The sequence below is a fragment of the Carcharodon carcharias genome, chromosome 15 (assembly GCF_017639515.1).
Source record: "Carcharodon carcharias isolate sCarCar2 chromosome 15, sCarCar2.pri, whole genome shotgun sequence".
In the NCBI taxonomy this organism is placed as follows: Eukaryota; Metazoa; Chordata; class Chondrichthyes; order Lamniformes; family Lamnidae; genus Carcharodon; species Carcharodon carcharias.
The window spans coordinates 91242087-91258299 of record NC_054481.1 but is presented as its reverse complement, the minus strand read 5'-3'; the positions used below and the strand labels follow the sequence as shown (position 1 = coordinate 91258299).

At 42.0% G+C, this 16213-nt stretch overlaps 1 protein-coding gene across 5 annotated transcripts in view; it reads left to right on the top strand.

The window, feature by feature from the left end:
- cep104 (centrosomal protein 104) overlaps positions 1 to 16213 on the top strand; it is a 258319-nt gene that overhangs the window by 91517 nt on the left and 150589 nt on the right. For all 5 annotated transcript variants that reach the window (XR_005945259.1, XM_041205856.1, XM_041205857.1 and 2 more), the window contains one exon: positions 7626 to 7802. Coding sequence is in view for 4 of the 5 variants with exons in the window: in XM_041205856.1 (XP_041061790.1) it covers positions 7626 to 7802 (177 nt within the window). In the remaining variant the exon portion in view is untranslated. The remainder of the gene's footprint in view (positions 1 to 7625; positions 7803 to 16213) is intronic.

The following is a 16213-nucleotide window of genomic DNA, read 5'->3' as shown; positions in this document are numbered from 1 at the left end:
TCTCCCACTATCAACATCCTGGAGTGTACCTCTAACTGGAAGCTTAACTTGACTAGCCATATAAATACTGTGGCTACAGAAGCAGGTTAGAGGCTGGGAGTTCTGCAGTAAGTAACTCATCTCCTGACTCCCTAAAGCCTGTACATCATCTAAAAGGCAAAAGTCAGGATGAGTCCAGTTCGAACAACATTCAAGAAGCCTGAGACAATCCAGGTTGAAGGAATCTGCTTGATCGGCACCCCATGCACTGCTGTAAGCGGCCACTTTTTCCACCACTGATGTACAGTAGCAGCAGTGTGCACCACCTACAAGATGCACTGCAGTAACTTGTCATACGACGTAGGAGCAGAAGTAGGCCATTCGGACCATCGAGTCTGCTCCGCCATTAAATGAGGTCATGGTTGATCTGATATTCCTCACTCCACTTTCCTGCTTTTCCCCCATAACCCATGATTCCCTTACTGATTAAAAATCTGTCTATCTCGGCCTTGAATATGATGACCCAGCCTCTACAGCCCTCTGCGGTAAAGAATTCCACAGATTCACGACCCTCAGAGAAGAAATTCCTCCTCATCTCTGTTTTAAATGGACATCCCCTTACTCTGGTCCTAGGCTCTCCACAAGGGGAAACAATCTTTCAGCATCTACCCTGACAAGTCTCCTAAGAATCTTATGTCTCTCATTCTTCTAAACTCCAATGAGTACAGGCCCAACCTACTCAACCTCTCCTCATAAGAAAATCCCTCCATACCTGGGATCTACCTAGTGAACCTTCTCTGAACTGCCCCCAGTGCCAGTATATCTTTCCTTAGATAAGGAGACCAAAACCACAGTATTCCAAGGTATGGTCTACTTAGCATAAAAGCAAAAAACTGCAGATGCTAGAAATCCAAAACAAAAATAAAAATACCTGGAAACCTTTTGTCTATGACATCTTTTGGCTATCTCCACCTATCGCTGGCCCTCTATCCAGCTCTACCTGTCCCACCCCACCTTAAACCAGCTTATATTTCACATCTTTTCTTTTTCCTTAGTTCTGTTGAAGAGTCATATGGACTCGAAACATTAACTGTATTCCTCTCCGCAGATGCTGTCAGACCTGCTGAGTTTTTCCAGGTATTTTTATTTTTGTTATGGTTTAACTAATGCCTTGTATAGTTTTAGCAAGACTTCCTTATTTTTATATTCCATTCCCTTTGAAATAAAGGCCAACATTCCATTTGCCTTTGCTATTACCTGTTGAACTTGTATGTTAGCTTTTTGGGATTCATGCACAAGGACTCCTAAATCCCCCTGTGCTGCAGCCTTCTGCAGTCTTTTCTCCACTTAAGTAATATTCAGCTCCTCTATTCTTCCTGCCAAAGTGCATAATCTCACATTTTCCCACAGTATATTCCATCTGCCACTTTTTTGGCCTCTCGCTTAACCTGTCTTTATCCCTCTGTAGACTTCTTGTGTCATCCTCACACCACTTGCCTTCCCACCTATTTTTGTATCATCTGCAATTTTGGCAAAGGTACATTCACTTCCCTCATCTAAATCATTAATATATATAAATAATTGTGGCCCCAGCACTGATCCCTGTGGCACTCCACCAGTTACAGGTTGCCATCCTGAAAATGCCCCCCATCCCAACTCCCTATCTTCTGTTAGTTAGCCAGTCCTCTATCCATGCTAATATACTACCCCCGACACCAAGGACTCTTAAGTAGCCTTACATGCAGTACCTTATTGAACGCCTTTTGGAAAGCCTAATATATTACATCAATGGCTCCCCTTTATCTATCCTGCTAGTTACCTCCTCAAAGAATTCTAATAAATTTGTCATGCATGATTTCCCCTTCATGAAGCCAGGCTGACTCTGCTTGATTAGATTATGTAATTCTAAATGCTCTGCTATTACATCCTTTATAATAGACTTGGTAACATTTTCCCAACAACAGATGTTAAGCTAACTGGCCTATAGTTACCTATTTTTTGTTTCCTCCCTTTTTGAATAGGAGGTGTTACATTGGCAGTTTTCCAATCCTGTGGGACTTTTTCAGAATCTAAGGATTCTTGGAAAATTACTACCAGTGCATCCACTATCTCTGTTAACTACTTCTTTTAATATCCTAGGATGCAACCCATTAGGCTCAGGTGACTTATCGGCCTTTAGCCCCATTAGTTTCCCTAGTACTTTTTCTCTCGTGATAGTTATTGTATTTATTTCTGCCCCCCTTTTTGCTCCTTGATTATTTAGCATTTTTGGAATTCTATTAGTGCCTTCTACCGTGAAGACTGATGCAAAATATTTATTCAACTCCTCTGCCATTTCCTGGTTCCCCATTATTATTTCCCCAGCCTCATTCGCTAAGGGGCCTATGTTCACTTTGGTCTCTCTTTTATATATTTAAAGAAGTTCCTGCTGTTTGTTTTTATATTACTTGCTAGTTTACTCTCAAAGTTTCTCCCTCTTTATTTTTTCTCGTCATCTTTTGTTGGGTTTTTTAAAACTTTCCCAATCCCCTGGCTTACCTCTAATCTTTGCCACGTTGTATCTCTTTCCTTTTTAATGTGAAATTACCCTGAACTTCCTTGGTTAACTAAGGTTGGTTTACCCCTTCCTAGAGTCCTTCTTCCTCACTGGGATATATCTTTGTTGTGAGTCATGAGCTATTTTCTTAAACGCCTGCCATTGTTCATCAACCGTTGTTTCTGCTAAAACCCCATCCCAGTCCACTCCAGCCAATTCTGCCCTCCTTTATAATTACCCTTATTTAAGTTTAGCACAGTTGTTTCCGACCCAAGCTTCTCACTCTCGAACTGAATGCTAAATTCTACTATATTATGGTCACTGTTTCCTAGGGGATCTTTTACTGCAAGATCATTTATTAAACCTGCTTCGTTACACGTTATCAGATCCAAAATAGCCTGATCCCTGGTTGGATCCACAGCATATTGTTCTAGGAAATTGTCCTGGATACACTCTATGAATTCTTGCTCATGGCTACCTCTGCCAATTTGATTTTCCCAATCTACGTGAAGATTAAAGTCACCCATGATTAATGTACTGCCCTCATTGTCTCCTGATTTATTCTCTGTTCTACATTATAGCTACTGCTAGGGGGCCTATAGACTACTCCCGCCACGGTCGACTTCCCCTTGTTATTTCTTGCCTCCACCCATGTGGATTCTACATCTTCAAATCTAAGATAGATCTTGTTATCGTACTTACTCCATCCCGTACTAAGAAAGCTACCCCACCACCCTTTCCTTCCTGTCTGACCTTTTGAAAAGTCACATACCCCTGAATATTTAGTTCCCAGCTTTGATCTCCTTGTAACCACATCTCCATAATGGCTATAAGATCATAGCCATTAACTTCTATTTGTGCCATTAATTCATTTATTTTGTTCCAAATGCTATGTGCATTTAAGTAAAGAGCCATTAATTTTGCCTTTTTATCATTTTTTTCCTCCTTTTGACCCTATTTGCTGTTGTTTTTTTATGTTTGTACACTCTGTCCCTTCCTGTCACACTATGGGTATCATTACCTAAATAGCCACCCTGCAAGGCTGCCATATCCTTTTGCTTTGTAAGCCTACATATCCCCTTTCCAGAACCCTCGCCTCTCTATTTAGTTTAAAGTTCTGTACAGCCCTAGTTATTTGGTTCGCCAGGACACTGGTCCCAGCACAGTTCAAGTGAAGCCTGTCCCACCGGAACAGCTTCCTTCTACCCCAGAACTGATGCCAGTGCCCCAGGAACTGAAATGCATTCCTCCCACACCAATCCTTGAGCCACGCATTTAACTCCTTGACTTTATTTACCCTATGCCAGTTTGCCTGTGGCTCAGGTGGTAATCTTGAGATTATTACCTTGGAGGTTCTGCTTTTGAATTTAGTTCCTAACTGTTCAAATTCTTTCAGCAGAATCTCCTTTCCAGTCCTATCGATGTGGTTGGTACCAACGTGGACAACGACAACTGGATCCCTCCCCTCACTCCAGCCCTGAGATGTCCTTAACTCTGGCACTGGGCAGGCAATACAATCTTCGAGACTCATGCTCGTGGCTGCAGAGAGCAGTATCTATACCCCTAGTTATACTGTCCCTTCCCACTACTACATTGCTATTTCCTCCCCTCACTTGAATTGCTCCATGTTCCACGGTGCTGTGGTCAGTTTGCTTATCCTCCCTGCAGTCCCCACTTTCTTTCACACAGATTGCAAGAACCTCATAACTGTTGGACAGTTGGAGGGGCCGAGGCTCCTCGAATCACAAACTAAAGACTTTAGTTTTACTTAAAGAGTAGAAATACTCACCAATCCTACTCACCCTGCTGCTTTTCTCTAGCGCTCTGGCTTCTTCAAGAACACCTTCCAAACCCATGACCACTGCCACCTAGAAGGACAAGGGCAGTGGACGCATTGGTGCCCCCCAATGTACTGTACTGGAACAGCTTGGCTATGGGTATGGCAAGCTCTGTAGCACAAGTCTTCAGTATTCTTGAAGGAATATTGTCAGGGCCCATCGCCTTAAAAGTATCCAGTGTCTTCAGCTGTTTCTTGATATCATGTGGTGTGAATTGAATTGGCTGAAGACTGGCATCCGTAATGCTGGGAACCTCTGGAGGAGGCCGAGATGGATCACCCTTTCGGCACTTCTGGCTGCAGCAAATGCTTCAGCCTTATCTTTTGATGTGCTGGGCCTCCCCCATCATTGAGGATGGGGCTATTTGTGGAGCTGACTCCTCCAATGAGCTGTTTGATTGTTCACCACCATTCACGACTGGATGTGGCAGGACTGCAGAGCTTAGATTTGATCCGTTGGTTGTGGAATCACTTAGCTCTATCTATCACTTGCTGCTTATGCTGTTAAGCATGCAAGTAGTCCTGTGTTGTAGCCTTCCAGGTTGTCGCCTCATCTTTAGGTATACCTGGTGCTGCTCATAGCATGCCCTGGCTTGGTGGTAATTGTCGAGTGGGGGATATGCCAGGCCATGAGGTTACAGGTTATGACTGTGTACAATTCTGCTGTTGTTGATGGCCCACAGCGCTTTTTGGGTGCCCAGTCTTGAGTTACTCGATCTTTTAGAAATCTATCCTATTTAGCGCATGGAGGGTATTCTCAATGTGAAGACGGGACTTCGTCCTCACAAGGACTGTACAGTGGTCACTTCTACTGACACTGTCATCTACAGCCGCAGGCAGGTTGGTGAGGATGAGGTCAAGTATGTTTTTCCCTCTTGTTGGTTCCCTCACCACCTGCCACATTCCCAGTCTAGCAGCTGTGTCCTTTAGAACTCGGCCAGCTTGGCCTGCCATGGTGCTACCAAGCCACTCTTGGTGATGGACCCCACCCAGAGTTCATTCTGCACCCTGGGCACCCTCAATGCTTCCTCCAAGTAGTGTTCAACATGGAGTACTGATTCATCAGCTGAGGGAGAATGGTACGTGGTAATCAGCAGGAGGTTTCCTTGCTGTTTGACCTGATGCAATGAGACTTGCTTGGGCATTTATGAGTCAGCGACATTGCTGTTGGGTCTGGAGTCACATTTAGGCCAGACCAGATAAGGACAGCAGATTTCTTTCCCTAAAGGATATTAGTGAACCAGATGGGTCTTTACGACAGTTGTTTCATGGCCATCATTAGACTTTTAGTTCCAAGTTTTTATTGAAATCAAACTTTGCCATCTGCTGTGGTGGATTCAGAGCATAACCCTGGATCTCTGGATTACTAGTGCAGTGACAATACCACTATGCCACCACCTCCCTGCGATGTTTTCTGATGTTTGGAATGAATTCATGGTGGAACCAGACTTTGAAAATTGAAGTCATCCAGGCTTTGGCACAATTTGTATATTGACATCGTAGTGATTTTGGATTCAGAAGATGGAAGCTGTGGTCTAGCAAATTTTCTAATGACAAGTGGAGTCAGATTGTGTCAACTATTTTTGTTGCGTTGATCATTGTATGGGTATCAGTATAAGTACAGACAGCTGTATCCTACATTTGGCTAATATTAATACAAAGAAAAATAGTGAAATGTTTCCATTGTAATTGAACACTCAGCCCCTTAATTAGTCATGAGACCCCCATCTCATTGGCTGGTCCTAAATCTAACCATGTTTAACTATCAAAAATGTATTAAAATAACAATGAAAATGCAACCAATAATCCAGTTAATAAAGAACACAGTTTTGTGGATATTAAATATCATATTTAAATACATATTTCCATATAAAGTATGACCTGAAATTTGACTGGTTCATTTTGTTGAATTACTTGTTGTGGGGCCACAACTGTTACCTGGCGGAAGTTTATCATTTGTGGAGAATTTATACTTCAACAATATTTGACACATTGCTAAAATTTGGAAATATGATCTGAAAGGATTTGGGGGTCCAAGATAGGCCTACTTTATACCAAGTTCTGCACTTTAAACCAATTTCTGCACTTTAACAGATTGTGTTGTAGCAGGGCCCTGTCTATTCTCTTAAGCTTTGATCTGCGGAATGAAACTTTGTTATGTAACACACAGCAAAGGAACTTCAGAGCTTTACACAGAAAGCTCTGGCGTGTTAAGTTCTTTTCACATGCTCTTTGTCCAAAGATAAATAACAACCTGGAGAGCTTTTTGCATTGAGCAATTCCTTCAGAGATTCATGATCTCATAACAACTGAACATCAGTGGATGAGCATCCACTTTTCTGTTTTTGTTATTGTTTCTTTATCATATCTGAAATTTTATGTACTGTTCATCCTAACCTCATACTAGTCTCAAGCTATTTAAGGAAACACAAACTTTTCTTTTTTAAAACAAATGTATCCAACTTGCTTAGCTGTCAATTCCACAAATTTTCAGTTGTACTTTTTTGCTTTTATCTCTGAATGTTCAACCCTCCTTGTTTGAAGAGACAGCTGCCTGGCATCTCACCCGGTTATTTATTTATGTGAGACGTTGGATGTTGACAGACATTTGACCATGGAGGCCTTCACAACCAACCATCTTCTGCCCTTGTGCATCCGTTTCAACCTGAAAGAAGAATCTGTATAGCATCTTTCGCAACCGTGGAACGTTCCAAAACCCTTTAAACTTCCAAAGTACCTAACTAGTTGTAATCACTTGCAATCTAGGCAAACGTATATATACCCTTCCCTAGTCCAGGGATGTCAAAGACAATTGTGGCATCCTTACTTTTGCCCAACTGGAATCATTTAATTCTGGGCAGATTGTGAATCAAATATGAGATCTTCTGATTTGGTTAATGCTGCACTGGGTTGTGCTTTTACCTACTGAGCAACTGAAGAACACTTGCAGTTGCATTACTAATACAACGTCCTGTTTATAATTCAAATATTGCATCTAGATCGGGCAGCGTTACATAAATTGACAGATGCAGTGAAATAGTGCTCAGACAACTAAACCTGACCAGCTCCAACAGCCTTATTGAAGGCATGTAGCTGCCATAAAAAATAGTTGGCAAGCATTGGAAAATTTTAAGTTGAAAATGTCCAATAATGTTGCAACAGAGATCATTTATGTTGTCTTTCATGTGATCGCTTCTGAGTTTCACAATTTATAGTGAATGGAAAGAAATGAAGTGGAATCATTGATACTGAAAAAAAAATTATTATTCACAGGAAATGGCACTGCTTAAAGAAGTACGACCCCTTCACATTATCCCACCTCAGTTAATGCAGCCTTTGAAGCCACAAGTTCCAGGCCGCCTGGTGATGAATCAAATTGAGTTGGTGGAACGCTTGCTCAAGGAGTTGGGTACAGATAATAGTGGCTTCACCATAGGCAATGTCATGAAGGTGAGTGAAAACCTATCACATCAGGCTAATCTGAGAGAGCTACTCATCATTGTGGTGTTAGCTGTTCATTCTTTTAATAGCTTGGGATATCAGACAACATATTTTCAGCGTGATTTGTGAGCATTATCAATATAAAAATGTGTTTGGCAGTTATGGGTGTTTAATTTATTTAAAGGAAGCTTATTTGGTTATCTTGCAATATTAAAACAAAAAATGAAGTGCTAGACACTTGCAGCAGTTGAGTCAGTATTTGTGGAAAGAACAGCTAAATTAACCTTTCAGTTGTATACACCCCCAGCTGATGAAGCATCTGCTTTGTATTATCTCTGCAGATGCTCATAAACTTGCTTGAGTGCTTTCTTATTTTGGTTTGCATTTTTGCTTCTGCCATTTATGTTGCTTAGAAATGATGTTGTGTTTGGAAGCTGAAACATATTTTCAGAAATCTGCTGCCTTTAAGTTCTTAGTCCTACCTGTAAAGTAGACTGCCCCAAAGTTTAGATGTGGAAGATGCAATGTGTGTAGTTGATGAAAATGACAACCAGGAAACAACCATCTGATCCATCTAGCCTGCCTGGAGCATCATGACTAGATACTTCCTACCTACACTCCACAGTCATGTAACCTCCTGGGAAAGGCAAAAAAATCCAGGGTCAACAAAGGGGGAAAAACTCTAGAAAATTCCTTTTTGATCCCTTCAGGTAATTGAAACCAGCCTGGGAGATCATTCTGGCCATGCATTAACCATTAATCAATTTACTTTCCTTGTGTTGCAATTCTTACTGCAGTCAAGAACTAGCTTAGCTTCTTCTAGAAGGCATGCGGCTAGTTAGTACACACCACACAAACTGGGAAAGGATTTGAGGCTCACCACTCTTTGGGGAAAAGAAGAACCACCTTATATCTAGCCTATTTCTATTTTGTGTAGTTGAAATGAATGTCCTCTTGTCATCAGAACAGCACTGAAAGGAATGAAATACAGCAAAGCAGTATGATCAGATGAGATACCAGCGCAAATATGGACCTGCTTGGTGAATATTGAGCGCAAGTCATGAACAAGCTACTAAATTGTGTTCTGATTTCAGAGAAAATTGCAAAGGCATGGTGGAAAAGCATTTTGATACCAATGTTCAAAGGAAAGGGAGACATCCCAGATTGCAAAAACTGCCAAGGAGTTAAACCCTACCACATACCTTAAAGATATGGGGGAGAGTCATGGAACAGAGACTGAAAAAAAATAGTAGAAATCCACGAAGTTCAGTTCGGATTCACGCTCCAAAAAGGCATCACATTTGCCATTTTGTTTTTGAGACAAGTGATGGAGAAATATCAGGAAGGCCAATGCAATATTCATTGATCTAGAGAACGCTCATGACCCGGTGCCTAGGGAGGAAATCTGTAGATGTGTTAGAATTTGTGGAGTACCTGAGAAGTATGTACAACTGTTAGAGAACATATACAAGGAGTGCCACACACAAGTAAGAAGCAGTGTGAGGGAGAGAGAGTTTCGAAGCCAAAGATTGCACCAAGGATCAGCACTGAGCCCCTTCCTTTTCCTGATTATCATGGATGTTCTAATTGAGCAAGTGAGACAGGAAGCGCCATGCTCAATGGTGTTTGCAGATGACATTGAGCCCTATGATGGGGATGATGAAAATATGACCGAGTATCTGGAGAACTGCACTGGTAGACGGGTATGAAGATCAGTAGACCAAAGATCCAATTTATGGGAGGTCAGTTTGAATCTAAGGAAGAGGATCAGAGTGAAGGTGAAAAGATTGAGCAAAGACTTTGAGAAAGTGAGTAGTTTCAAGTACCCGGGGTCAGTGGTGGCAGAAGATACATGTCTGGAAATTAAACAATGGATTAGTTCTTGTTGGAGTAATTGGAAATGCAGTGGAGTGTTATATGAAAGAAAAGTACTGCTGAAATTGAAAGGAAAAATCTACAGGACAGTTGAGATCTGCCTTTTTATATAATGCAGAAACTTGGGCAACATCAAGAAGACAGGAATAATGACTGGGTACTAATAAGATGCAGATGCTGAAATGGAATTGTAGGATGACCAGAAGATCAGGAGCCAGTACATTTGGGGGTCAGTGAAGATTCTGGAAGCATCAAATAAAGTAGCTGAGAAGAGATTGAAATGGTATAGTCATATGGAGAGAGAGGAAATGTAATGAAGCAAGTGATGCACGAGGGACTGTCAAGAAAAAGAAGCAAACAGACGGAAAGATATGGTGACGAGAGATTTAAACACAGGATTGGGTGACTGACAGGAGGAGATTGAGAAGGGTGATCAATCAGCATTGTGGTGACCCCAAGTAAAATGGGAGAAGCTGAAAGAAGAAAAAATGTCCCCGGTTCCTCCTGTCAAAAATAATCTGTCAACAGGCATGCAATTTCATTATTTTTACATAGTTGTCAGGTAGCCTCCAAGCCTGTTTCCTAAAGTAAATAAACCCAAATTTTTATTTGAGTAATTTTAAGGCTCTTTAAGCTAGGGATTATCCTTGTAGCTCCCCTATCTTTTGTAAGACCACTTTGTTAATCGCCATATATTGGGACCAAAACTGGGTGTAATACTCTAGATCTTGTCCAACACAACCTGTATGTTAACAGGATGGTGTCCTTTGATTTATACTGCTTGGTCCTATTAATATAATCGAACAACTTGGCTATGGTATCTGCATTGGCCATTATTTTTCACTGCTCAATGCATAGTAACACCTGGATCTTTTATCTTTTACTCTCACTTCTCATTCACAAGAAATGATACTACATTTTGTGTTGGTCCTACATACGTTCACAAAACTACATTGGCTGTGTTAATTGCTATTGTTTGGCCTCTTCCCATGATTGTGTTAACCCTTGCACAAATGTTGGTATCACCTGCAAACTTATTGACAATTCCTCATTAGCACGGTCCAGGTCATTAATATGGACAGTGAATAGTCATGGACCGGGTCGGGGGAGAGACTGTGCCTCCAAGCTGACCCATAACTTTTTGACTGCTAGATTGGAGCCAATTGCAAATGCAAAAATTCTATTTGTGTATCTAAATTAGCTGACTGCAATCTGCAGTTTTTTCTGGTCACAGATCTTATATTTATCGTCCCTTGATGGTTGGGGAAAGACCCTACAAGTTAATATCATTAAAGTTACCATTACAGGCTGGCTGAGTGAACTCGCCCTTGAGAGCAAAGGTTTTTTTTTATACATTCAATGGTGCTGGTAGCAGCTATTTAAATTAACCATTGGTAGCATGGAGAGAAACACCCGAGATCATTCAACTACAGGCACCTTACCGTACAACCTAGATACAACTGACATTGTAAGATATGTGCTCCAGATTGACTGTAGGCTGATTTTGTTAAGCATAAATTTGTAATCTTGCCATGTACGGAGTTGGACAGTGTACTTAGGCTTAGTCCTTTCTCATGCCTAGTGTCACAAGGCAGACAAAGCACATGCTTATGTCTGTTTCCATGGCTAGTTTTTCCTGCAACAGGTTGTCAGCCTATTGCCAGAGGTTATGGCTTCGGGGCACCATCCTGTATCAAGCATGGCTGACCAGAGGAGACACCTGCTTTTACTGCCTGCCATAGGCAAATCAGAAGGATTTGTAGGTTGATAATCAGCATGTTCGGCCACGTTAGCTTCCATGCCACATTAGCCATAACAGCTTCCATGGCCATCAAGTCTTGAAGTGTGACTCAAACCTGTAACTTATGGCCTGAAGTAGGGACGCTACTGCTACACCACAAGACCTCCCTGGACAGTGTACACATCGTTCTAAATCTGTTGTTCATCAATTTTTAATTAGACATAAAATTTTTGTTTAGAATTCAACTGATTCTTAACCAATTTAAGGTTCAACTATTTGGCAAGAAAAATAGTGCACCAAATCAACAGTGTGTAGCCAAGCAGGGCTATCCAATGATCAGGAAGCAGCCTTCAGTTTAATTACACAGTGGAAATGTTGTGAAACTAGACCTGTCTATCAGAACAAACACATGTGTAGAACAATATTACTTGAATTAAGTTATGCATTGTCTTCTAGTTAGTTGTCTGATGCATGAAAATGCATTTGATTTCCTTTGGAATTTTTGAATGGTTCATTTTGAAGCAGGGGTCCTTCGTGCCTGTTCTGCTGCTCAACCTGTATGTTTGTTGAAGCCTAGCTCAAAAGACAAATGCAAATATTTCTGTGTAAGTGCCAGCCTAGTGATGTGCTAGAATCATGCTGTACTAAGGCAGATTTTTAAAATAAAACGATCCCAATGCTTGAGCAGTTCCTAAAACAGTTTGGAATTGAGTGAGCAAGCTGTTAACACACAATGTGAGCTCAGGATTGATATGTAACTGGTTCATGACACAAACATATAGAAGCCAGAACTAGCTCCTAAAGTTTGGTGGACCAGAACAAGGGGCACTTTTTAATTTCTCTAGCAAATAATATTTAAAGCACAGCATTCAAAGAAAATGTCTGCACTACAAACCTACTAACTTTATTGTCTAGAAAACTTTGTGATCCAAAATGAAAGCAGTAAAAAAATTTCTTTATACAGTTATGTTGTTATTTAAGTATCCTGTGCAGATACATCAGTTGTCTAATTGTGACATATAATTGTCTGCCTTTCATGATTCCTTACCTCAATAATGACCAATTGATTGAATTTTTTGAGGAGGTGACCAGGTGTGTAGATGAGGGTAGTGCAGTTGATGTAGTTTACATGGATTTCAGCATGGGAGACTTATAAAGAATTCAAATGCACTTGGGATACAGGGTAATTTGATAAGGTGGATTCAAAATTGGCTTAGTTGTAGGAGACAGAGGATGATGACAGAAGGATGCTTTAGTGACTAGAAGCCAGTGTCCAGTGGCCTACCACAGGGATCTGAGCTTGGTCCCCTATTATTTGTCATTTATATAAACGACATAGATGACTATGTGGGGGGTAGGATTAGTAAGTTTGCAGATGACACAAAGATTGGCCGGGTGGTTAACAGTGATGTTGAGTGTCTTGGGCTACAGGAAAATATAGATGGGATGGTCAAATGGGCAGATAAGTGGCAGATGGAATTTAACCCTGAAAAGTGTGAGGTGATACACTTTGGAAGGAGTAATTTGACAAGGAAGTATTCATTGAACGGCATGGCACTAGGAAGTTCTGAGGAACAAAGGGACCTTGGCGTGTGTGTCTATAGATCTCTGAAGGCAGAGAGGCATGTTAGTGGGGTGGTGAAAAAGGCATATGGGACACTTGCCTTTATCAATCGAGGCATAGATTACAAAAGTAGGAAGGTCATGTTGGAGTTGTATAGAACCTTGGTGAGGCCACAGCTGGAGTACAGTTTGCAGTTCTGGTCACCACATTATAGGAAGGATGTGATTGCACTGGAGGGGGTGCAGAGGAAATTCACCAGGATGTTGCCTGGGATGAAACATTTAAGTTATGAAGAGAGGTTGGATAGACTTGGGTTGTTTTCGTTGGAGCAGAGAAGACTGAGGGGCAACCTGATCGAGGTGTACAAAATTATGAGGGGCATGGACAGGGTGGATAGGGAGCAGCTGTTCCCCTGTTGACCCTGTTGAAGGGTCAGTCACAAGGGGACATAAGTTCATGGTGAGGGGCAGGAGGTTTAGGGGGGATATGAGGAAAAACCTTTTTACCCAGAGGGTGGTGACGGTCTGGAACGCACTGCCTGGGAGGGTGGTGGAGGCGGGTTGCCTCACATCCTTTAAAAAGTACCTGGATGAGCACTTGGCATGTCATAACATTCAAGGCTATGGGCCAAGTGCTGGTAAATGGGATTAGGTAGGTACGTCAGGTGTTTCTCACATGTCGGTGCAGACTCGATGGGCCGAAGGGCCTCTTCTGCACTGTGATTCTGTGATTGCGCACACTTAATGGAACTAAATGCATTTTTTTTCATTCACAGGATGTGTGTTGCTGGCAATGCTAGCATTTATTGCCCACCCCTAATTGTCCTTGAGAAGGTGGTGGTGACCTGCCTTCATGAACCTCAGCATTCCATGGATAAACATACTCCCACAGTGCTTTTAGGGTGGGACTTTAACTCAGCAACAGTGAAGAAAGGTGATATTACCAAGTCAAGATGATGCGTGATTAGTGAGGAACCCACAGATGATGGTGTTCTCATGCGCCTTCTGCCTTTATGTTCTTCTAAATGGAAGAGGTCAAGAGTTTGGAAGGTGTTTTCAAATGATCCTTGGCAAGTTGATGCAGTGTGGCTTGTAGATGGCATGCACTGGCTATGGTGTGGCAGTGGTGATGGGAGCGAACGTTTACTGTGGTAGATTGGGTGCCAGTCAAGTGGGCTGCTTTATCCTGGAAAGGTGTCTTGCTTCTTGTGTGCTGAAGCTGTATTAATTCAGGCAAGTGGGGAGTATTCCATCACACTCTTGGTTTGTGCCTAGATATTGTCAGATATTGGGGAGTTAAGAGTCATTTGCCAGAAAATACAAGTCTCTGACCTACTGTTGTAGCCATTTATGTGGCAGGTTTGGTTAAGGTCCTGGTCAGTTGTTATCCCTCAAGATGTTGATGGTGGAATCAATTAAGATAAGGCCATTGAATGTCAAGGAGAGTTGATTAAACTCTCCCTCACTGGAGATGGTCATTGCTTCGCACGCGTGTGGTGCAAATGTTACCTGTCACAGTCAAAAAAAAGAGCCAGACCTTTCAAGAGTAAAATTAGGAAACTCTTCATGCAAATGGTGATAGAAATGTGGAACTCTCTTCCAAAAAGGGCAACTGATTATGGATCAATTGTTAATTTCAAAACTGAATTGCTAGATTTTTGTTTTGTTTACCCTATATCCCTTAATACCTTTGGCTAAGGTTGAATATATGGAGTTAGGTTGCAGATCAGCCATGATCTCATTGAATGGAGAAACAGCTCGTGAGACAAAATGGCTGATTCCTGTTACGATGTTAACTATACAGTTGAAGATGGTTGGGTGTAGGAACTGCAGCAAAATCCTGGGGCTGAGATGATTGGCCTTGAACAGCCACCTTCCTTAATGCTAGGTATGACTACAGCCTGTTGAGAGTTTTAACTTGATTCTCATTGACTCAGCTTTCCTTGGGCTCTTTGGTGGCACACTCTGTCAAATTCTGCCTTGATGTCAAATTCAGTTACTCTCTCCCACCTCTGGAATTCAGCTCTTTTGTCCATGTTTGGATTGTAATGGGGTCTGGAGCTGCATGGTCCTAGTGGAATCTAAACTGAACACTGGTAAGCAGGCTACTGCAGACGAGCGAGAGTAGATTGAGTGGAAGGGGATGGGGGTGGTGGCTGTAGTGTGTGTAATTGGCCGATTGAATTTATCCAGCTTTTTGTGGACAGGACATACAGGTATCTGAGCAATTTTCAACTTTGTTGTGTTGATGCCAGTGTTGTAGCTCTTCTGGAATAGCTTGGCAAGAAGAGCAGCCGGTTCTGGAGCACAAGATCTAGCATTACAGCCAGGATATTGTCAGGGCCCATAGCCTTTGTTGTATCCAGTGTACACAACCATTTCTTGATCATGTGGAGTGAATCAAATTGGTTGATGGCTGGCCTCTGATGACAGGGACTTCAGGAGGTGGCTGAGATGGATCATCCACTTCGCACTTCTGGTTGAAGATGGTTGCAAATGATCCAGTCTTGTTTTTTCCACTCACGTGCCATCATTGACAATGGAGATGTTCATGGCACCACCTCCTCTTGTTAGTTGCTTAATTTTCCTCCACCATTTAGAACTGTTTGTGGCAAGACTGCTGAGCTTGCACCATTGGTTTTGAGATCGCTTAGCCCTGCCAGTGCAATGCTGCTTCTATTGTTTATTATGAATGCAATCCTGTGTTGTAGTTTTATTGGAATGGCACTCTATTTTATGGTATGCCCAGGACTGCTTCTGACATGCTCTTCTACAATTTCTCATTGAACCCCTGACTTTATTGTATGGAAGAGTGAGTAATACATTGGGCCCTGAGGTTACACACTATGGTAGAAAGTAGTTCTGTTGCTGATACCAATTTTGAGCTGATAGACCTGTTTCACAGCACAACTAATACTGTCAGCCCTAATGTAAGAGGTGCAGAATAATTCAGGGATGAGAAGTTTCTGCCGTTTGGCAGAAATTTGACTTTTGGATGAGGAATTCCACCTTTTTAAATTTTTCCAACCTTAGCCTTCCCTCAGCTGCGGCTGCTTCCAACCCAGCCAAAGTTGGGAAGAGAAAGCGTCAGCCTGGAAAATCTCCACCAGGAACAAGGCTGGGAGCAGAACCTGGGAGAGCCTCCACTCATACTCGCACCAGTCCAGACCTGGCTGCTGTCATTCATTTCACTGGGAGAGTGTGCTCTCTGTTCCTTGTTGCTGGCTGCTTGGTGGAGACA